This window comes from Dermacentor albipictus, chromosome 2 (assembly GCF_038994185.2).
Source record: "Dermacentor albipictus isolate Rhodes 1998 colony chromosome 2, USDA_Dalb.pri_finalv2, whole genome shotgun sequence".
In the NCBI taxonomy this organism is placed as follows: domain Eukaryota; kingdom Metazoa; phylum Arthropoda; class Arachnida; order Ixodida; family Ixodidae; genus Dermacentor; species Dermacentor albipictus.
In genome coordinates, this window is record NC_091822.1 from 12,836,857 (window position 1) to 12,859,842 (window position 22,986).

The 22,986-nt window shown below is 47.3% G+C and overlaps 2 protein-coding genes across 8 annotated transcripts in view; one reads left to right on the top strand and one right to left on the bottom strand.

Annotated features, from left to right (window-relative positions):
• Git (ARF GTPase-activating protein GIT1) overlaps positions 1 to 6,017 on the top strand; it is a 339,341-nt gene extending 333,324 nt beyond the window's left edge. For 3 of the 4 annotated variants that reach the window (XM_070533467.1, XM_070533465.1, XM_070533466.1), the window contains 3 exons: positions 2,507 to 2,565; positions 4,466 to 4,595; positions 5,718 to 6,017. In XM_070533467.1, coding sequence (XP_070389568.1) covers positions 2,507 to 2,565; positions 4,466 to 4,595; positions 5,718 to 5,933 — 405 coding nt within the window. In that variant the 3' untranslated portion in view covers positions 5,934 to 6,017. Of the gene's footprint in view, positions 1 to 2,506; positions 2,566 to 4,465; positions 4,596 to 5,717 lie in introns of those variants that run through there. The other variant, XM_070533468.1, reaches the window with a different exon arrangement.
• Positions 6,018 to 9,619: 3,602 nt separating this feature from the next.
• Positions 9,620 to 22,986, bottom strand: part of LOC139055880 (glutaryl-CoA dehydrogenase, mitochondrial) — a 107,344-nt gene continuing 93,977 nt past the window's right edge. For all 4 annotated transcript variants that reach the window (XM_070533471.1, XM_070533470.1, XM_070533469.1 and 1 more), the window contains 2 exons: positions 9,821 to 9,981; positions 9,620 to 9,767 (listed from right to left, as the gene is read on the bottom strand). In XM_070533471.1, the coding sequence (XP_070389572.1) occupies positions 9,697 to 9,767; positions 9,821 to 9,981 (232 nt within the window). In that variant the 3' untranslated portion in view covers positions 9,620 to 9,696. The remainder of the gene's footprint in view (positions 9,768 to 9,820; positions 9,982 to 22,986) is intronic.

Here is a 22,986-nt window from a genome sequence, read left to right on the forward strand (position 1 = left end):
CTCGGCTAAGCTTGCTCCTACTCATATTCACCACAATTCTGCTTTGCCAAACTTGTTCTGACTCATATTCACTAAAATTCTACTTAGCTGAGCTTGCTCCGACACCTATCAAATAATTCTACTCACCGGAGCTTGCTCTCACATCTCACACATATTCACCAACCTTCTGCTCAGTTGAACCTGCTTCGCCTTTAAGAGCGGAAGGCAATAGCATTCAAATCCCCGACTGCTTCTCGCGCTTCCCGGCAACTGCAGCTTATGTAACGGCAATGTTTACCTGCAAACACTGGTGGCTAACACTATGCACGAAGACGAGCTTTCTGTTTTTTTTCTTCCTCTTCTTTCCCCTGCATGCCGCTGCCGCGAATGTGAACGCCATCCGGATGGTGTTGCGAGGACGCGAGCGCACCGTTCCCACTAATGGTGAATTTGGCAACTCGCACCGATGTACACTGGGGTGCTCCAATGCACAGTTTCATCCAATCATTGTCGCTCGAGGGTAGCCCAATGCGCACCGGTGCATTTTGCCAAATTCACCATAACACAGACCTCAAACGGCAGTGAGAAAAGGGGTTTGTGTTTGAGTTTCCGAGCAACACAAATATGTTTTCTCATATATTCAAATTACAATCTGACGCTATCGTGCATGTAGGTTATGTGTAAGTCAAACTTAACGAATTTTCTTACGCATTTTACTTTTAGAAATTCAATTAGTTCAGTAACGCCTATGTGCCAGCAGAAGGCCTGCATGGTTCGGGATCATTTTTCTCATGTGCACTGCAACACTGACACCGGATTTTCTGCAACATTTTCGCGTTAAAATTCATCTCGCAGGTCTTTTCTGTAGCCCAATTTGGATACATATAGCCAAACCTGCAACACTGTGAATAAGGAGCCAGCGAGCAACATGCGAGCAGTCTGCTTGCGGCACAGTTGGCGCAGTCCATTTGTGTTTCGGGGGTGGGGCAGCTTAGAGCTATGGGCGCAGCCCATTTGTGTTTGGAGGGGTGGAAGGACGAGAGGAGAGAGCCACGTAGAGATGGCTGGAAAATGAGCATGTGGCGGCTATTGGAGGAGCAGCCCATCGTGCAGCAGGTCGAATTTCTCATTTTCTTTTCAAGGATTTCGCATTTCACCTCCTTTCAGCTCGGACACCCAGCAGCGAGACTTCATCGTTATAACCGATAATGCGGCATCGAGGCATTGTAGTAAGCAGGTTATTTCATCACGGAAAACGTACAAAAGTCGACGGTGCAGCAGCTTCTCATTGTTGTAACCGATATATTGGTAAAAGCGATATAGTTATAAGCTGGTTCGACTGTAGTTGTTACATTTAATTAAAATGTACAAATAGCAAGGTATAGATGGAAATTAAAGTGGATAACTTGCCACAAGGGGAGGAGATGGAACCTTCTGTGCAGCTCCCAAACAGTTACTTGGGTTTAGCCCTGGGAGTGCTATCCCCCCTCACAACCAAGGAGGCAGGCATGGAACATTCATTTAACTGCAGCTGTCACACAGTATGTGAGCCTAAGTGGGCAGCTGGCAAAGTCCATCTGAGGATGGCCGCCACAATTGCTGAATTGGTAAAGTACTGCATGCATAACTCGGAAGATGTGAATTTGGCCGGCTGAATAATTACTATATTTGTGTGAGGCCCACGTAAAGCCTGTACATTTTTCCTCATATTTTACAGGCTGCAGGACTTACACAAGATAGGCTTATGGATAGTCACCGAAACCTCAAACTGCTGTGCAGAATAACACAATTACTACCAGCCATTTATGCACACTTTCATTCTGTCGTCCTTGTGCTTTCACTCTTGTTGTTTGACAAGTTCGTCTCATTGGTGCTCTTCAAAGCTGGTTGCCCTCCATTGATGTTTAAGATTACTGTCACCTTAACACTCTTAATGACTGTCTCGAACAAAATTGTGCACCACACATTCAAAATTCATGGGCGCATTTCTTGATGCTCTGTTAATGCACCTGAAAGCACGATGCAGTTAAACCTGCTAAAAGACGTGCGTCAGCACAGCCGATACACTGAAGCGCGCTGGATCTGTGCCACATGATTGCAATCGGGTGAGATACGCTCTATATGACAATGCCAGAACGGCAGTAACTTGGCCATCTAGCAGTGGCTTACATAAGTTAACCGGTACACGTGCATAGTGGTCCCTTTGATCGCACCGGTGCAATTATGGAATCCATGCAGGTGACGCATAATGAAACATTCGTCCAAATTTTTGTGCTCCAAAATGGGGGTCTACCGTATTTACTCCTTACACAAATAAATAAGGTAGATCAATTCTGTCATTCCTGTCAATGTTCAATCAAAGAAAGTCAACTGTAATTAAATAAACATCACGAGGGTTCTAAGTGTCATGCTCAGCACCTCTTTATGTTCAGTAATTGCTGTGAATGTGACCTAAGTTCTCACAAGTAAAGAAAGAGTATAATCGGAATGAAAACTTATGCCAACGGAAATTATTACATTTTTACAGGGTCGACACATGGTGGCCAGTCTTTCACATGGTGAACATGAAGGCGATGGAACATTTTGGTGAGTTGTAGCCAACGAGCAAGTTTTTTGCTTTCAGTAGAACATGCTCTGCACTTGTCTGTCTAACCATCAGGTGCACCAGGTGCCTGAGCACCACAGTGGCAGGTAAACGCATCCTCGCAGAGCTGGGTTACCACCCTGCGGGATTCCCGATGGTCAGTACCCCGATCACTAGATGCATTCGAGACAAGTTTCAAGTGGCCCCTGTGCCCCGAAACGTCCATCCCGTCCTCAACGAAGGCAGACGGAAGGCCAGAGCAGCAGCCATCCTCAAACATCAAGCAACGAGACATTAGAGCAAGCTTCGTCGACGCTGTGGAGTACAGTGATGGAAAGACCTTTGTTGTCGTCGTCAACTCCAGTGGCAAGATTTCCTATAACGCCTCCATTCACACTTCAGACCCCGGAGTCGCCGAGCAAGCCGCCGTCACCCTAGCTCTGCTATATGGTCGTTGGTCTGAGATTTATAGCGATTCCAAAACGGCAGTTAGGGCTTTTCAGAAAGGTTGCATCGCCAAGCAAGCTGCTCCTCTTCTTAGCAGCTCGTGTCCATATGCTCTCACGCATCATTCAATCCACTGGTTTCCCGCCCATGTAGGGTCGGTCAAGGTTGCTAACCCGAGCCTCAATGAGTCTGCTCATGAGGCTGCGCGTGACCTCACCAACCGCGCTTCCTCTGCAAAGAGTACAGGCTCCGGCTACTCACAACGAGGTCATTAAATTCTTGTACATGTCTAGAAGGGTCTTTCCACCCCTTCACCCCAAGTTGAATAGGGCGCCAGCCGTTTCGCTTAGACTTCTACAGACCAGCTCATATCCGTGTCTGTCCGTTCTCCACGAGGCTTACCCCGATGTGTATTGTGACGATGCCTGCCCATCCTGCGGGCAGACCTCCACTCTAGTGCACATGCTCTGGGAGTGCTGGTCGACGTACCCCAAGTTCATCAAGGAGGAGTGCAACTTGCTTCTGTGTAGCCCTGCTCTAGAAAAGCAAATCCTGGCTGTCCGGTGTGCCCACGACTGGGCCTATGGGCTAGACCTGCTGGTCCCAACGTGGGACTAGCCGGGTGCACGACGAGTTTGCGTCCTCGCCGGATCTGCAATAAAGTTTCTTCACTCACTTAAGTATCAGGTGCACAGCGTCATTGTGCAGAAATTAAATTTATGGCATACATCTGAAAGCATGTTGTCAACGAGCTTTCAGAAGTATGGAAGGCGGTGATTCAAGACATGGTTTATGACTGTTGTCACAACACAGGCTTCAAACTTGCACCAGGATAACAATCTCATATGAAGGTAGCGTGCCCATTGCTCCCCCTTAATGGACCTTGTAAACCAACGGCCTGCAAGGGCAGTTGTTTCCATTCCCACCGAATTAACATTTGAAGAATTTGCCAACACTGACAACGAGCTTGACGGCTGTGTGGAATTAACCAAAAATGAAATCGTTCATAAAGTGAGGGCACATTTGGATGACTGTTACTTGGTAAATTAAGAGTCGGCACCTGCCCTGCCAATGAGCTCTGAATTCACACAGGAACTGATGCTGTCATCAGTGTACAACATTGACATAACCCTAGGTGGATTTTAAGCAGACAATATTGCATGCACAGTTGCAGAATGGTTACAAGTAATCCCCAGAACGTCTTGCCAGAATGATGTATGTGAAATGAAAGGACCATTTTATTTAAGAGAAAGACTGAAGAAATGGGGAGTGGTGATCACCCATTGTATGGAGGGCTACCTCACTCTGGTAGAAGTTAACAGGCAGATGGTGACTGTTGCTCATATGCTGAGTGTATTACATTTGTTCTGCAGTTCCCATAGCGATGAACTCATCTTACTGTGTTCTCCACTTGTTGGTAATCATGTGAGTGAACCCCGTGCCGATTGTATGCAGCTCTCTGCCGACATACCAGGAAGTGCTGGCCCAGACGGAGAACATCACGCGCTGCATCCACAAGTTGCTGGCATGCGCACAAGGCGGAAATCGCGATGCCTTTCTGCCCTGCACACAGAAAATTTTGCAGGTGAGAAAGGTTTGGGCACTTCACTCACAGAAAGGCAAGTTGCTATGAAGTAGGTACGTGTGCAGCTTTGAAGATGTCGTAGAAAAGCTGGCGCTAGCCTTTTTTTGACAAGTGACCTTTGTGGTGTCCAAGCCTGATGAGATTTTGACTGAGCAAGATCCGGGCTGATATAATGTAGTGATTACTTTTGCTCACTTCTTTCACTGCTCCCAACCAGCTGATTGCAGCAATAATTTTGGGGGAGAAGAGCTCACACCACTGACAAATTGTGAGAAAGAAAAGAATTGTTGCATTATTGTGGCCCAGCTTTTCTTTCAGTTCGTTCCATGATGTGATTGTTGTGTTGTGCATGTTTTTATATGGAGGAAGTTGTGGTGCCTGTGTCTTTTTTTTTTTTGTGGCAATAACTACAGGAATAATCGCAGGCCCAGCTGTGCCTCTGTTGTAATATTTGGCATATTTCAAATTTTGTTTCGTTTTGTGCCACAAATATGGCTCGGCGCAAGTGGGAAAAATAAAGATTTCAGCCTATGGCATAGCACGCCGTGTGACTGTCCAATGCCATCACAAGAACAAAACACCAATGGTTGTAGCTAATGCAAAATTTAGAAATGAAATGCTGTACATGGAACCACACTCTTGCAACTGATGTAGTGTCACAAGTGCTTTGAAACACCTCAAGCAAGCAGAAAGATGAGTTAATTAAACTGCATGTGTTGATTGTGATTAAAGTTTCAGTTGAAGCGACTCTTAACACATTAAAAATCCACCAAGTGTTACTGAGACCCTTAAAGAAGATTTTAAGGTCTCGTATTTGACAAAGCTGTAAGAAACTTTCGTACTATAGTAGTACTATATTTGGAAATTCTTGCAGGTCTTTTGGCCACGCCCTCAGCTGACACTGATCTTGGTGTATGTGTACTAAGAAGTAGCACGGATGTGCTAACGTTTTCGCTCGTAGACTCTGTTGTCTGCTTACACAGTAGCTGTAGGCTACAAAAGTGCATCACTGCTGATGGCAGCGCCATTGTGGTGTGGAATGAAAGCGGAACACTCAAGTGGCAACGCTGTAACACAGGGCTCGCTGAGCAAGGCACCACCCCTCTGGTTTTGTGTGTGCAGGCAGTGCTGGGCATGGGTTCTCTGTTTGGCGGTGGGCAGCAGCCTCCAGGTGGTGCAGTGAGCGGTGCCCTTGCTCGTCTGGTGGGCAGTGCGCAGCAGCTGGAGCGGTGGGCATCCAACGGCCTCGAAGGTGGCCAACTCATCCAGGGGGCTTACGAGGTGGCCAAGGGGACCAAGGAGCTTGTCCAGGCATATCCTGCCACACCTCCACCTTGAAGCCATAGGGAGGGCCAAACCAAGCCCCCTTCCCCTTGAAACTTCTGCATACTAGGATACCTGGCATTAAACGATGTGCACCAACACCCGCCTCCTGCGCCCTCCCCTAAAAATATTCCTAGCTCTGGCACTGCCTTGAAATAGGGCTCATTTACATCAGCAACTCGCACAGGTCATGTGGACAAGTTGGTCACAAATATTCTAGTGCAATGCCACAAAGCAACCGGTCGTAAATACTAGTCACAAACAGTTGCTTTTGGTAATGAAGCGACCGGTTTGGTTCAATAACTCATTGCACGGTTGTCCAGTTGTGCGACTGCACCTGCAAACTTAAAACTTGCTAACGCAATCAGTAGCGCAGGAACAAGACGTCTGTACGTACGGACGCTTATTTTGCTTATTTTACGGGGCAACGGCAGTGCAAGCAGATGCAGACACGAACGGCATTGATCACAAGACATTTTGGGAAGGCAAAGGGCACTTTCAATTGAGAATATCGGTCATCGTCGCTCCTTGGTGAAGCAACCACTGTCAGTTGTGTGAATGAGCTTTTTAGGCTCATTGGTACGGCTGACATAACCATAGTTAATAAACTAGTCCAACCACAGAGTGGCTGGACTATGCTCATTTAGACCTGCAACATTAGTTTTGTATTGTTCAGGATACACAAAAATACCAAGGAAACTTTCCATGTGTACTGATTTGCTAAAACAGCTGAAGCAGCAATGAAATGTGCGGGTGGGCTCTGTGTCAGTGTTTTGTTTTTATTTAACATCATGCACTTGCCATGTGCAGCAGGATAGAGCGCCAGCAAATCTCACACTATTCATTGCTTAAAACATACAGAAGTTACAGTTCTGTTGAAAGTGTCCAAAGGGTGTGGGGTTGCTTTCTAAGAAAAAGTGAGTTGGGGATTCGGCACTTATTGCAGGTAGGGCCGTAGGTGCTTGGACTCGGCTCTCAAAAAAGACAGAGAGCTGGGATTCTGGGCCCCCACAAAGCTTACCACCACTGAACATCACTGTACACATTGTATTCAAATGTACGAACAGGGCCAGGCAATTATGTTCCTTTAATTAATGATAGGTTATCAGTGCTCGCTTCCATATATTGGGAGTCTGAGCCATAGCAAAACAGCAACCTTAATGTTTCCAAGATTGCCCTTTAAAGGGACTCATTGGTATTGGCACCACGCAATATGCAGTTGGCGCCAGAGTACAGTGCCCAAAGCCTCACGCACGACAGAAGACGGTGCGCTTCCTCCACGCTTGTGCTCGCAAGATTGAGCTGTGATTGTCGGCTGCCCTCGCAAGCTTTCACTTCTACATACAGCATACAGCCTGTGGCAACGGTGTTATCGCCCTTGCATATTAAACAGAACATATTTTATGCGCCAAACCTAATTTTAGGGCCCCAGCGCATCATAGACACCATCTTTACATCAACACTTTTGCTGGCGGAAACCGAAAATGCATTATGTTTGGGCGGCGAATCCCACCATCAAGTCAAGCTATATGAAAAGTCAACATGGCAGTTCGCAACGTATGATGCGGGAACAGTCCCACAGTTGCGACGCAACAGCGAGCTTCCCAATGCGAGTTATGCCAGGACCGGCCGTGAACGACTTAGCCAGGAAAACGCAGTACCAAGGAACGCAACAGCGGGGTTCTACTGTAATTGCCAGCAAACTTGCTGTAAAAGAAGTGTTGATAATTTGCACCTGGAAGGGAGGAAGGGGTTCGGAAGTGCTTGCATGCACTAGTCGCATCGCTGAATTGAATCCACAAGGTTGCACAATCCATCAGGTTTTCACAATTTTGACACAATCTAAGCACATGCACTCACAGAATCAACTTTTTACTCCAAGTACAAATACTTTCCACGAGTTCTTGCTTGTGATTACAACGATTTCAAAGAAACAGAATATGCAGTACTAACACTGCACACATTCGTTGGCTGCCACTTGTCCCGTTTAATCTTCATGAATCAAAGAAGCCCTCTTTTTGTACCTCTTGGAAATGTAACAGCAATTTCTTGAATGATTACAGCAGTTGCAAACAGCACGATGGTAGGCAGCTGAGGTGGGCTTGAAAATGCTTTGAGTCAACTAATTTTGAGGGGTGTCATCAAGCCCTTGATTGCTACCTTGCAGGAAAGCGCATTTCAGAGCACTCTACTACTGATTTCATGCAACGCTCATTGCAGGACACCAACATAAAGAAAACTGCCTTTTTGTTGTAAAGAACATTATGTGTCCTTTGTCTGCAGCAATGAGCATTCCATGAAATCGGAGGCTTTCAGCTGTGCCCTTCGACAAACTCTGAAAGTGTTGAGATGAGGCAGGAAACAATCTTTCGCAATGCACTGTAGCTTACTTAGTGGTAACTCATCACCTGTGGGCAAATTTGGTCGTGAGGGCACACAATCGTAATAATGAACTAATGGATATAACATAACCTCTTGTGGGAACTAAACACACTTAAATTCGTTAGGAATACAGTGAAAGCTCGTTAATTCGAACTTCAATAATTCGAATTTATGGATAATTCGAACTGTACGATTTGGTCCGGCCAAGCTCCACAGAAGTCTATGTATAAAAAAGTCCGTTAATTCGAACGCGAGAAGGTTCCCTCACGGATAATTCGAACTACCCTCGCCTGGCACATGGCCAGAGAAACGCGCCTACTGCCTACACACAAGGCTGTATTACCTCCGAAACGGAGAGAACGGCGAGAGAAGGCAAAATCGGAAAAAAATCTAACCGACGCGGGGTCAGCCAGAAGGCAGCGGCGGCTGCCGCCTCTCCGTTCTACGTAACCTCCGAGACTTCTTGCCCGTTGCAAATCTCAGAGGCTTTGCAAATCTTGTACAGCTGCTAATGTTGTGCGGAGATGGCACGGCAAGCTGAAAAACACAGCGAATCAAGTACGTCGCAGCTGCGCTTGCAATCAAGAGCCAACGAATCGGGGCCTTCGCCACCTTCACATGTTCAGCGTCTTTGTCTCAGCAGTCTTCATCGGTTGTGCACCTCTGTTTTCAGCTTAGGAGGTATTGGCCGTTGCGATTCATTGTGTTGGTGTTAAGCCTCAGCTAACGTTCGTTTCGGTGGCCATCGGTGGTGTGGCACAGTCGGACCCAGAGCTTCGACTTGAAGATGGCGTGTGCCACTTTCTGACACGCCAAATTTCTGACATGCCCTACTGCTTCCAAATCGCAGTGTACTGTTGCCCTCCTTCACTTTTGTTAGTTCGAACTTTCGTTAATTCGAACTGAAGCGGCTTCCCCTTGCGGTTCGAATTAACGAGCTTTTACTGTATTAATACTGAGGCTGTATGATCATGTTGCTACACATGACGCCTGTCGCTAAATGGCGTTGCCAAGTAGCGACAATGAAAATGCCAGGGGCTTGACCTTGTGGCTAGATTATCAATGTAAGATACTCATCTAGTGGTAACACGATCAATTCATACTTGCACACCAAACAAAATACATGGTGAAAAATAAAGAAGCTAGTGTTTCAAAGCCCCACATACTATGGTTCCATTCTGCATGCACTCGAGCGCTTGTCCCATCTCTGTAGTTCTTTGCCACGTAGTGCTGTAAATTTCCTCATAATAGATAATGCTGGCAATCTACTGAATTCCGTCCATGCTCAAGCTGCATTTCATCACAACAACACTGAACTGTACCAAGTAAAATAGGCTTTAGTTGAGTAAAAATAAGCTTTACTGCACAGCGCTCATCAAGAAATGTGTCTTCCCAGTCAATCTGTTGAGAATGCTTGAATTCCCGTGATGGCTCTTCCCAGGATCAGTGCATGCACGTCGTGGGTTCCTGCAAAAGTCAGAGTTGTAGCTCATGTGTCAAGGGAAGAGCGGTGGAGTCACCTTCATACGTGTTGACTGCTTCAAGGTTCATCATATGGCGGATGATGTGGTACTCGTCACTGATGCCATTGCCACCCAACATGTCACGGGCAGTGCGGGCAATGTCCAGGGCTTTGCCACACGAGTTGCGCTTTACCAGCGACACCATTTCCGGGCAGAGGCTGAAAACACAATCAAAACTGCTCTGTGCATATCTCGGACAAGTAGGACCCATTTCGGTTGTGGTGAATGAATCATGTAAAAATGTAAAGTCCTTGTAAACATTAAGGATCAACTTTAAATGCCCTGAGCAGAAAGAATCACAGAAAACAAGAGGCGCAAGTATTTTTACTTTGTGAGTAACAAACATATGAAGCCAAGAAAAGCACAAAGGAAATAAATTGTGCTTTTTCAATCAAATTTTAAAATTATTGAGCAAAGGAGAAATGAAATGCCAATGGGAGCTGAACCCGCACTCTGTATTATGCATGCAATGCTCCACCAATGGACCGTCCACTTTCTTGGGTCGACGTTCTGGGGAAAGACAGAGAGAAACAACTTTATTGAGCCGAGTTCGACATCTTAGACGCCGTCGATGGAAGTGGTTCCCTGTTCACGGGACCCATATGCTTCCCTAGCCGCCTGGCTCCTGGAGATCAGGACGAGCTGGTCTTCCAGGGCGGTGCTGGTTAGCAAGGTCTCCCATCGCTCGGTAAGGGTGGATGAGGGATATGGGGTAGGGTAGCGGGGCAGTTAAGAGGTGGGGGGATCGCCTTGATGAAATCGCATACTCCAATGACGTGTTGGAGCGTGCCTAACCGAGTTTTGCAGAAGTTACATTCCTCCTCGTACCTTTCCGGGTACATCTTGTTTTGAAGGTAAGGGTGCGGGAAGGATCCTGCCTGTATTTGCCTGTAGATCGCTTGCTGTTCTCTGCTAAGCGATTTGTGAGGATCGGGCTAACGGCGCCTCTCCGTCTTATAATGGTTCGTAATGTCTCTAACTAATTATGGACTGTGGTTACCTTCCTCAACCCGGTGTTCCATCTCTCGGGCGAACTGGTGGGCAAGTTCGTTGCCCTCCAGCCCAGAGTGAGCCGGTGTCCATATTAACTCAACTTTCCTTTCAGGTACATCGTGTTTACTTTTGAGAATATCTAGTGCCGCAAGAGACACCCACCCTTTTCTGTAGTTGTTATACGCCGAGTCGGTGACAATTCTTCCCACCTTGGGCTGCGCGAGTGCTAGCGCTATAGCGGCCTCTTCTGCCACCTCTGGAAAAGACGTCTTGATGGAGGCGCAGGTTACGAGCACATCCCGCGTCGTAACTGCCAGCGTTGCTTTTGATGAAAACTTGGGTAGCGAAGCGTCTGTGAAGAGAGTGACCCCCTCTTCCTCTTCTACTATTTGACCCAAAGTCTCCGTCAAGGCCGCTATACAAGCCGCTCTGCGGCTGTCGTTACAACCCGACCTCATGTTTCTAGGCAGTGGCTTACTGTGGATTTTATGCGCCCACAACCTGGGTAACGGCCCCGTTTCCTTCCACTCTGCCTCTTGCCAGCCGAACTTGGCAAGAACGCGACGTCCCGTCGATGTCTGACTGAGTCGAACTCTTTGATTAGACAGATGAGCTTCTATTAACTCTTCGCCGACGTTGTGCTTGGCCATGCCAAGAAGCTTGTCGGTCGAAGAATGCTTCGGAATGCCCAGCGCCATCTCGGTTGCCTTTCGTATAATGACGTTCAACTGGTCCCTGTCTTTTTTCAGTAACTTGAGGTACGGCGCCACGTAAGCGATGCACGACGTCAAGAAGGCCTGGACGAGCGTCAGTACATAGTCCTCCTTCAATCCCCTTTGTCTATTTGTGACTCTTCTGATCATGTTCAAAATTTGTTCCGTTGAAACTTTGATTTTGTCGATCGACACCCCCGCTTTGCCATTGTTCTGGAAGATGACACCCAGGATACGTGCTTGCGTGGTTGGTGTTATGGTCGTCCCGTCGATGGTGATGCGTACATTCTCTTGGTCTCCTTTCTTTCTTCTTGGCTTGATGACCAGTAACTCTGACTTCTGTGGCGAGCAACCGAGGCCGCACGATTTAGCGAACTCGTGCACGGTCTTTGCCACTCTCTGAAGGGTCTCCTCCATCCAACTCTCCGACCCTGCCCTCGACGTCCACACAGTGATATCGTCTGCATAGAGAGCGTGATCTATGCCCTCTATGTCTTGAAGTAAAGTCGGGAGAGGGAGGAGTGCCAGGCTGAAGAGAAGCGGCGAAAGAACCGATCCTTGCGGGGTGCCTCCGTCTCCCAGGGCTATCTGTTTCGACTTCTCCTCTCCAATTTTGATTTTTGCCGTTCTATTGCTTAAGAAATTCTGCACATATTTGAATGTTCGCTTACTGCATCCCGTTTTGTGCAGGTTACGGAGAATACTTTCGTGTGTGACGTTATCGAAGGCCCCCTTGAGATCGAGTGCCAGGATAGCTCTTGGCGTAGGGGTCTTCACTTGCTTGATAACCAGCTCGTGTATTTGCACCAAGACGTCTTGCGTGCTCAGGTGCCTCCGGAATCCGTACATGGTTGGTGGCATCTGATCAGTGACGTCCAAATGTCTCTGTAGTCTCTTGAACACCATACGCTCAACCACCTTCCCTACACACGACGTGAGGGACATGGGGCGTAGATTGTCGACGTGGGGTGGTTTCCCCGGCTTGGGAATGAAATGCACCTCCGCTTCTTTCCATTCTTTCGGTACTGACCCTTCTCCCAGGACGCGTTGACGAGGTTTAGCAGTTCAGCTCGGCTTTTGTCGTGCATATTTTTTAGCATCTTGTACGTAATGCCGTCAAGTCCCAGTGCACTGCCTTGATTACTTTCATCGATGGCCGCAACCAACTCCAGTTCGGTGAAGGCTTCATCCATCTCGACGTTGCTATCGCCTTCATACTCGTGAGTCGGGTTACCGCACTTCTCGGTCTTGAGGTATTTACCTGTGAGTTCACGAATGAGCTTCTCCCCGTCTTTGTCGTAACTGTTGATCGTTCTTGCGAGGTCTCGAGCACATGCGCTCTTGCTTTTTAACGGATCTATAAGGTGCCGCAACAGCTTCCAAGTCTTCTTCGTAGACAGTGTGCCTTGCAAAGTCGTCGCACATCTTCATCCAGTTTTCCCTGCGTATTTGTTCCGCATACTCGGTCACTTGCTTGTTGAGCGCGTGTATACGTCTGCAAAGCTTCTTGTTATGTCTTTGCCTCTTCCACCTTCGAGTAAGACCGTGCCTGGCCGCCCACATGTGACTAAGCCTGCTGTCTACAAAGGGAATTTGCGTGGTCGTAGTAATCTCCTGCGTAAATTTCTTTACAAATTCGCGTTGCTTTTTGGCCCACGCCTCATACGTCTTAGTGTCTTGGTTTTCGTCCTCGCCTTCACTGTCTGCGCTTCTACGTAACCGGTCCCAGTCTGTAATGTTGGCTTGACCCAGTTTCGCCTTGATGTCAGTCCCCCCGAGGGTTACACAAATTATATTGTGATCCGAGCCAAGATTTTCCCGTGTTATGCTAAGTTACGTCAAGGTTCCCCCGAACTAACGTCAGATCAGGAGTGGTGTCTCTGACCGTGCTAGTGCCTGTCCTGGTCGGTACGCCCGGTTCATTAACCACCTCCATGTCGTGATCCTCTATAGCTTTAACCAATTGGTTTCCTCTTTTGGACGAATATTTATAACCCCACATCGTGTGGGCGGCATTGAAATCTCCTGGCACTAAAATCGGTCTTGTTCTTGCTTCTTTAATGCAGTCCAATATGGTGCCTTCAAAGTCAATGACCCTGCTGGACGGTCGGCAATAAGCATTCAGGACGAAAAAGTTCTTGTCCCCCCTCCCCCCCACTTTTCTGCTGTGAATTTCGATGAGCGTATGTTCGCAGCATCGCTGAGCGGTCACGTGCTGTGTGGCCGCCACATTGCTGCGGACCAAAATTGCAGTACCCTTTTTGCTAGGGTCCGTATACGTAATGTATCCCGCGAGCTTGGTCCGGCCGTTGGTCTCTTGTAACGCTATGATATCCGGTTTTTGGTCCAATTTATCAACGAATAGTTGTAACTTCCCTATCTTGTTTCTTATACCCCTACAGTTCCATTGAAATAACATCGCAGTCTCTTTTTGCTTTCCTTTAGTCTTCGTCATTTTCTGCTTTTTGAGCGGTAGATTTGCGCACGGAACCAACTTTTCGCGGCCTGACCCGTAGATTAAGCTGTGATGACTTCATCTTGGCAACGGTGAGATGCTTATTTTTCGCATCCATCGTCATGACTCTAACGGAGAGTTGGCTGCATTTGGCCTCCACATTATCCATTCTTACTGTTAGACTGCTCGCTTGCGCAGACATTTGGGAAATTTGGCTGAAGATTTGCGATAGCATGCTCATGACCGACTCCATTGTCAGAAGAACGGCGGCCTCGGCCTTCTCTTCCTCCATGGCAACCACTGCCGTTTCTGTCTGTGGAGTTTGCGTCACTGACTGTGTCAACGCCAGTGATGTGATCTGCGCCGGTGGCGTGATCAGCTTCGTCGCCGGTGGAGCAGCGTTGGTGGTGTCTCTCTTGGGTACTTTCCTTTTAACTGCACCGACGTCATTATCACTGTTCTTTGTTCTACTGAGCATCTCGATACGCTCCATCATTGCTTTTATCTGATTGTTTTGGCTCTTGATTTGATTGCTCTGCCTCTCTATCATCTCCTTGAGTTCCAAACAGTGTCTACACTCGTTGTCTTTGGAAGGGCGGGAGGAGGGAAGGGGAGGGAAATTGCTATTGTCAAGAGCGACGGGAGACCCCGCTGCCCAGCCCACCTGTTTCTCGGCGCCGTTGCTCCGCCGGGTCTTCGACTTGGACCTCGAACGAGATTCTCGCCTGCGAGCCCCAGCTGCCAATGGTGACCTGGTATCGCTCGTGCTTCTCCCTCGCCTTGTCTGGGAGCGGCTGCCACGCTGTCTGCTGCCACGCTGGCCCCCTCGGCTGCTGCCGCTGCTGCTGCACCTGTTCTCGTTACTGACGTTCCCAACACCGCTTACGAACGACGTATGGCGTCTTGAATCTCGCTGTACACTCCTTGTCGGCGGTGAGGTGGTTGCCCCCGCAGAGGCTGCACTTGGGGTTACTGCAAACGTGGCTTTCTTCAGGATTCTTCATGCCGCAACCACGGCATATCTTGTCTTCGGGGTTAGGACAAACGTCCATCCGGTGACCGAGGCGACCACACCGGTAGCACATATCAATCTGCTTGCGATACAGCGAACACTCGACCAGCAGGTTGCCGTATCTGATGTAGTTCGGGACCTTGTCGCCGTCGAATGCGATGACCACCATCGTCGTCTTGCCGATGCGGTTGGCTTGCATAGCAGTGGGATTATACTCTTGAACGATGTAGTCGTTGATTTCTTGAATAGTGTCCGTCATCGGGACACCCCTGATGACGCCCTTAACGGTGCCATGGGGGGCGGTCTCGTAGGCACTGACTTCGTGTGCCGTGCCGTTGATAGTGAGGCTTCTGACTGCCGAGTAGCGGTCTGCATTCTCTCGTTTAGGCATACTGATAATGACTATGTTTTGCTGTTTGTTTGGGCAAAGAACATCTTGCGTCACCTCCTCACCACTCACATTCGCAGCTGCGACGATGGCTCGGCTGATCTTGAATCTAGATACTTCCCCAATGTTCAGACCTCCCCTGGGACACATGACGATCTTGATATCTTGCCTCAGCAACACAGACATCCTCGCTGCCTTGAGTAGCTTGCTCTTGAAATTTTTCCGCTGCGGGCAACGATGCCCGGCAGCCGCCAGCCCCCCGTTGACCGGCGTTAGACTTAGCTTGCTCTCTTGCTCTTGGGTCTTCTTCTCCCCGGCGATGCGCCAGCCAAACTTCTCGGAAACTTCCTCCGGCATTATTTCTTCACCCTCCACTTCCACACGCATAGCGGACGCCATTTTCTTGAAGCACTTCGCCTCTAGGTCCCCGGCAAGGTCGATGGCCCCACCAGAGCACGCCTAAGCACGGCCGCTAGGCCCTGCTTTCTTCAGGCTTAGCTCGCAGCAACACTGTGCTCGTAGAAATAATCCTCCTAAATCAGAGAAAAATGGTTTCGCACCTCAAATTTTGGTATCTACACGGTCCTTGTAACTTCACGTATGCTGTTATGTGAGACCTTGCATGAGCTGGGGTGAATTACCGGGCCTTTTGCCGAAAAATCAAGGAGCACATGTGAGACACGTCAGCACATACCATGGCTCATACCCTCCCCTGGGGAGATTGGCCCCGAGAGCGTTAGCCAGCACTGCTCAGGGCTGGGGCAGTTGCAACACGACACATGTACAAATAGTATGTGGCGTAAACCCTATAATTTATAAAATGTTAGCAGTGTGTTCAATGGGGCTGGCTGGTTCATCTTTAGAATAAAAACAGGAACAGCGCAACACACGACGAGCGAGTAAACAGGACAGAGCGCTGACTAGCAACCAAATGCTATATTTAGAGAAGCAGCATATAAATACATCATGAAGGTGACATAAAGAATAGAAAAAGAAGGATAAGTGTCAGCCACGAAGATAATCGATTTCTTTTGTTGAGAGCGAGAGGGACGCACGCGTCGGCGCTCTTGAATATGCAAAATGCTTCAAAGATTTCCCGTGCAGACTTTTCGCTATATCTGCTGATTATTTTGCAGTTCTTAAAGATCGGGGTGCAACCACACGTCTGTGCGCAGCTAGATGACTGTACGGGTTTCCTTTTAGTGAAGCGTCATGCTCGCGCAGGCGATCATTAATGCACCTCCCCGTTTGCCCGATATAGCAACATTTACAATCAAGCAGGATTTTATAGACAACCTGCGTTGTACAGTTGATAAAGCCGCGAACATGATTCTTATAGCAGCTATTGCACTCGACAGTATCCTCCCTATTGACTATTTTGCACAACCCGCTCAGTTTATTAGGGGCATTGCACACCACCCTCACTCATGCCTTGGCCGCAATTTTCATAATGTTATGGGAAACACGGTGTACATAAGGAATGACAGCAAGCCTAGATCTCGAAGGCGGTCACTGCAAAGTTTGTTTTCCGGCATTTTTTAACTCTTTTACAAGGTCACCAGCAATACTGCACAAAACGCTGGTCGGGTAGCCTGCTGATGTTATGTCTGTTGATCAAATGATATTGCGCGACATAAAAACGACACGGACGTGAGAGAAAACAACATAAAAAACGACATAAAAACGACACGTCCGTGTCGTTTTTATGTCGTGCAATATCATTTAAGGAATGGATTACCAACTTGCCCAGTGTCGTTTTTATGTCGTGCAATATCATTTAAGCAATGGATTACCAACTTGCCCGGAATGCTGCTCTCATTTAGTCTGCTGAGTTGTGCTGAAAAGCTCTGTTCAACAGAGTGCTCGCACGAGCGCTTCAGAGCAGCTTGCAAACATGCCTTAGCAATGCCTCGTTTTACGAGTTTGGAGTGGGCAGACGAAAATGGGAGAAGCCCTTTCTTTGAGCGAGGCGAGTAGCTCCAGCACACGTGATGAGGTTTAAAAACAATCTCAATGTCTAAAAACCTTAAACGGTCATTAGTGGGCTCTTCCGTTGTTAATGTAAAATCCTTCATAATCGCACTGAAGGCGACAATAATTGTCTTGGAGGTTAACTCCATGTCACAAGGGTCAACTGGATAAAATACAAAAGGCCGTTTACAAAGCAAAATATTCTTGCGGTCGTCAGCTGTAGGCGAGCAAGCCCCTGTCATAGCGTGCCAACAATATGTCGCTAAGTATGGGTGCCAAGCATGAACCTATACACACTCCCTGCTTTTGAATTAAAACCTTATTGTCGTGACAAATGAATGTAGATTTTGGGTAGTAAGTGAGCATTTCCATGAAGCTGCCGACGCTCGTTCCACAGGCATTTTGAAACTTAACTACGCCGTACTTATCGATGCAATCACCGACTTCCTCTAAAATCAGGTTACTTGGTAATGAATAGTACAAGTCTCTGACATCAATGGAAAAGGCGCGGCAATCTGGTGGGCACTCACTATGCAAGAAAGTAGACTTCATGCAGCTTCATGAAGTCTCTACTTTAGTCTCTCTCTCTACTAACGATTGAATTTTTATATGTGCAAGGATGAGAACCTACTACAAGACCTTCAGAAATACTTTATGCTGCTTTTTACAGTAAAACACATCAACTTAAGTTGATAAAGCACGGGTCACACTAGCTTCGGCGCGTATGTTGCTGCCCCCATACTGGCCACGCTGAAGAAACGTCGCTCAAGATCGTCGCTCCCGTGGGGTACGACTTGTAAGCGACGAGCGAGCGCGACAGCCATCTCCATCGCATCGCTTGTCGCTGTCCCGTGCAAGATCACTTGCATGGGGCTTATACTTAAGTTTCCTTAACGATAATTAGGAAAGAATGCCGAGATTAAGTTCTGTAAACACACTTGTAATGCTTATAACATATACGCACTTATAGTAGAAATAATGTACAAAGCGCACATAACCCAGATAAACCAAAGTGAACAACAGCAAAAGATAACAGCAAACCTGAAAACATTTTGTTGTGAGTACTCGGCCACTAACGGGCTTTCAATGATGGCGAAATACCTCTCGGGCTGCGAGTGTTATGGCATTAACAGATGACATTTTCTATTTTTTGAGGCAAAGTCCGATAATGAATTCACATTAGTAACCGGGGGATCTAAACAATTCCATTCCATGACAGCAAGTGCAAAAAAAAGTTCTTGAAAGTCTCATTGTGGTAAAAGTACTCTTACAGTGTGTGAATGTTTGTGCCATGTTACACGGGATTCTAATGGATGAATGTACAATGATATGTCAATTTTATAATAGTTGTGGAGTAGCTGGAAAAAAAATTTCAGGAACGCTTGTTTTGCTCTAATCGCCAGTGTTTGGAATCCAGAACTTAACATATTTGTGAAAGAATTGGTGCGTGTGTTTGTTGCAGATGAATCTTGCAGCCTTCCTCTGTACATTTTCTAGTTTTTTAATGTTAGTGACTGTATAAGAAAAGCATACTGTGTTAGCATATTCTTATATCGGTCTAACATATGTAGTATAGACTGAAAGCTTGCTAGATTGAGGGGTCAGCCGGAGGCATCTGTGAAGATAAAACAGCTTGAGCAGGGCAAATGAAGTAATATTAGAAATATGCACATCCCATCTGAGGTTTGAAGCAATCATGACACCTAAATATTTTTGTTCATTCACTTTTTGAAGCCTAGATTTTTTTTCTTCTTCTTTTCGGGCTGTTGGATTTTTTTACTATTTTTCAGTCCTGCGAGGTCCGGAAAATTGGTTGGCAACTGAACATCCTTTCTGCCGCCAGGCAGCACATGGTATGTGAACTTGAGAGAGGAAAAGGAAAACTGACCAATAAACTCTCGTATGCTACCTGAAGGCGTCAAAGCTGCCAGAAATGAGACCCTCATTATGTAATGAACGAGAAGAGGGGGCACCGAGGGGCTGTTCGATTTTTCTGACTATTTTTCAGTCCTGCGAGGTCCGGAAAACCGGTTGGCAACTGAACATCCTTTCTGCCACAAGGCAGCACATGGTATCTGAACTTGAGAGAGGAAAACTGACCAATAAACTCTCGTATGCTATCTGAAGGCGTCAAAGGTGCCAGAAATGAGACCCTCATTATGTAATGAACGAGAAGAGAGGGAACCGAGGGGCTGTTCGATATTTCTGACTATTTTTCAGTCCTGCGAGGTCCGGAAAATCGGTTGGCAACTGAACATCCTTTCTGCCGCAGGCAGCATATGGTATGGGAACTTGAGAAAGAAAAATTGACCAATAAGCTCTCGTATGCTACCTGAAGGCGTCAAAGCTGCCAGAAATGAGACCCTCATTATGTAATGAACGAGAAGAGAGGGAACCGAGGGGCTGTTCGATTTTTCTGACTATTTTTCAGTCCTGCGAGGTCCGGAAAATCGGTCGGCAACTGAAGATCCTTTCTGCCGCAGGCAGCACATGGTATGTGAACTTGAGAGAGAAAAATTGACCAATAAGCTCTCGTATGCTACCTGAACGCGTCAAAGCTGCCAGAAATCAGACCCTCATTATGTAATGAACGAGAAGAGAGGGAACCGAGGGGCTGTTCGATTTTTCTATTTTTCAGTCCTGCGAGGTCCGGAAAATCGGTTGGCAACTGAACACCCTTTCTGCCACAAGGCAGCAGATGGTATGTGAACTTGAGAGAGGAAAACTGACCAATAAACTCTCGTATGCTATCTGAAGGCGTCAAAGGTGCCAGAAATGAGACCCTCATTATGTAATGAACGAGAAGAGAGGGAACCGAGGGGCTGTTCGATATTTCTGACTATTTTTCAGTCCTGCGAGGTCCGGAAAATCGGTTGGCAACTGAACATCCTTTCTGCCGCAGGCAGCATATGGTATGGGAACTTGAGAAAGAAAAATTGACCAATAAGCTCTCGTATGCTACCTGAAGGCGTCAAAGCTGCCAGAAATGAGACCCTCATTATGTAATGAACGAGAAGAGAGGGAACCGAGGGGCTGTTCGATTTTTCTGACTATTTTTCAGTCCTGCGAGGTCCGGAAAATCGGTCGGCAACTGAAGATCCTTTCTGCCGCAGGCAGCACATGGTATGTGAACTTGAGAGAGAAAAATTGACCAATAAGCTCTCGTATGCTACCTGAACGCGTCAAAGCTGCCAGAAATCAGACCCTCATTATGTAATGAACGAGAAGAGAGGGAACCGAGGGGCTGTTCGATTTTTCTATTTTTCAGTCCTGCGAGGTCCGGAAAATCGGTTGGCAACTGAACACCCTTTCTGCCACAAGGCAGCAGATGGTATGTGAACTTGAGAGAGGAAAACTGACCAATAAACTCTCGTATGCTATCTGAAGGCGTCAAAGCTGCCAGAAATGAGACCCTCATTATGTAATGAACGAGAAGAGAGGGAACCGAGGGGCTGTTCGATTTTTCTGACTATTTTTCAGTCCTGCGAGGTCCGGAAAATCGGTCGGCAACTGAAGATCCTTTCTGCCGCAGGCAGCACATGGTATGTGAACTTGAGAGAGAAAAATTGACCAATAAGCTCTCGTATGCTACCTGAACGCGTCAAAGCTGCCAGAAATCAGACCCTCATTATGTAATGAACGAGAAGAGAGGGAACCGAGGGGCTGTTCGATTTTTCTATTTTTCAGTCCTGCGAGGTCCGGAAAATCGGTTGGCAACTGAACACCCTTTCTGCCACAAGGCAGCAGATGGTATGTGAACTTGAGAGAGGAAAACTGACCAATAAACTCTCGTATGCTATCTGAAGGCGTCAAAGCTGCCAGAAATGAGACCCTCATTATGTAATGAAGGAGAAGAGAGGGAACCGAGGGGCTGCTCGAATTTTCTGACTATTTTTCAGTCCTGCGAGGTCCAGAAAATTGGTTGGCAACTGAACATCCTTTCTGCCACAAGGCAGCACATGTTATGTGAACTTGAGAGGGGAAAACTGACCAATAAACTCTCGTATGCTACCTGAAGGCGTCAAAGCTGCCAGAAATGAGACCCTCATTATGTAATGAACGAGAAGAGAGGGAACCAAGGGGCTGTTCGATTTTTCTGACTATTTTTCAGTCCTGCGAGGTCCGGAAAATCGGTTGGCAACTGAACATCCTTTCTGCTACAAGGCAGCACATGGTATGTGAACTTGAGAGAGGAAATCTGACCATTAAACACTCGTATGCTACCTGAAGGCGTCAAAGCTGCCAGAAATGCGACCCTCATTATGTAATGAAAGTGAAGAGGGGGAACCGAGGGGCTGTTCAATTTTTCTATTTTTCAGTCTTGCGAGGTCCGGAAAATCGGTTGGCAACTGAACATCCTTTCTGCCACAAGGCAGCACATGGTATGTGAACTTGAGAGAGGAAAACTGACCAATAAACTCTTGTATACTACCTGAAGGCGTCAAAGCTGCCAGAAATGAGACCCTCATTATGTAATGAACGAGAAGAGAGGGAACCGAGGGGCTGTTCGATTTTTTTTGACTATTTTTCAGTCCTGCGAGGTCCGGAAAATCGGTTGGCAACTGAACATCCTTTCTGCCGGAAGGCAGCGCATGGTATGTGAACTTGAGAGAGGAAAACTGACCAATAAACTCTCGTATGCTACCTGAAGGCGTCAAAGCTGCCAGAAATGAGACCCTCATTATGTAATGAACGAGGAGAGAGGGAACCGAGGGGGCTCGAGTTTTGCAAGTCACAACTACATAAAATCAACAGACAATGAGAACAATGTAATGAACGGTTCATTAGTGATAGAGGGATACATACACACCCTACTTATCTCTACATGCAGCACATAAGCAGCAGCAAACTTGGAACAGCAACACATTGCTTTAGGACGCAGCTCTCAGGCAGCTGTTCATGCAGTGACTGTCGGCGGCATAACCGAGCGAACGAGCACAGTGAAAGATGAAAGGAAATGTGCAGCGCAGTGAGGGATGAAAGACAAGAGGAGGGTTCAGCAAAACAAAGAGGCAGAAAGTGGAGGACAGTATGGCGAAAGCGTGAAAAGAAAAGCGTAGTGCGGCGATGGGTACTACAAGATGGCGCCATAGTAGTGCGCGTCGTCTGGGAGGTCTGTCGGCGGCAGCTGCTGTAAATCGCGCCCACGCATCACCCACGCGCTGGCTCTTGCTATCTCCAGATTCATGAGGCAGTCGTGCCACGCTTCGTTCCATTTGCAACATGCCGAACAAGCCAGATTGTCTGCGCCATTCAATATATTGTGAAATGAAAACACGCATAGGGCTGCGCTCAAATTTCACATTAGGGAGTAACGGAATTGTCTGTGAATTTTTTAGATAGATCTCAGTGCCCATGCTGTTGCTGATTTTGCCTGCATCAAGAACCTGTCTGAATAAACTTGCTTGATGAAAGTGCACGTCTGGTGTCCTTTCACCATTAAATGAGTTCAAAGGCGCATGGTTGGAGACTGACGGCAAAATGTTTTGCAATAGAGTTAAACCTCGATATAACGAACTTCAATTGGCACGCGTCTCAGCCATCGCTGCGCATGGTCGTAAGCATGACTGAGCGCATACGCAGCCGCGCACCCTGCTTTAGAGGTAGCCTGCCGCGTGAGCAAAGGGTGGC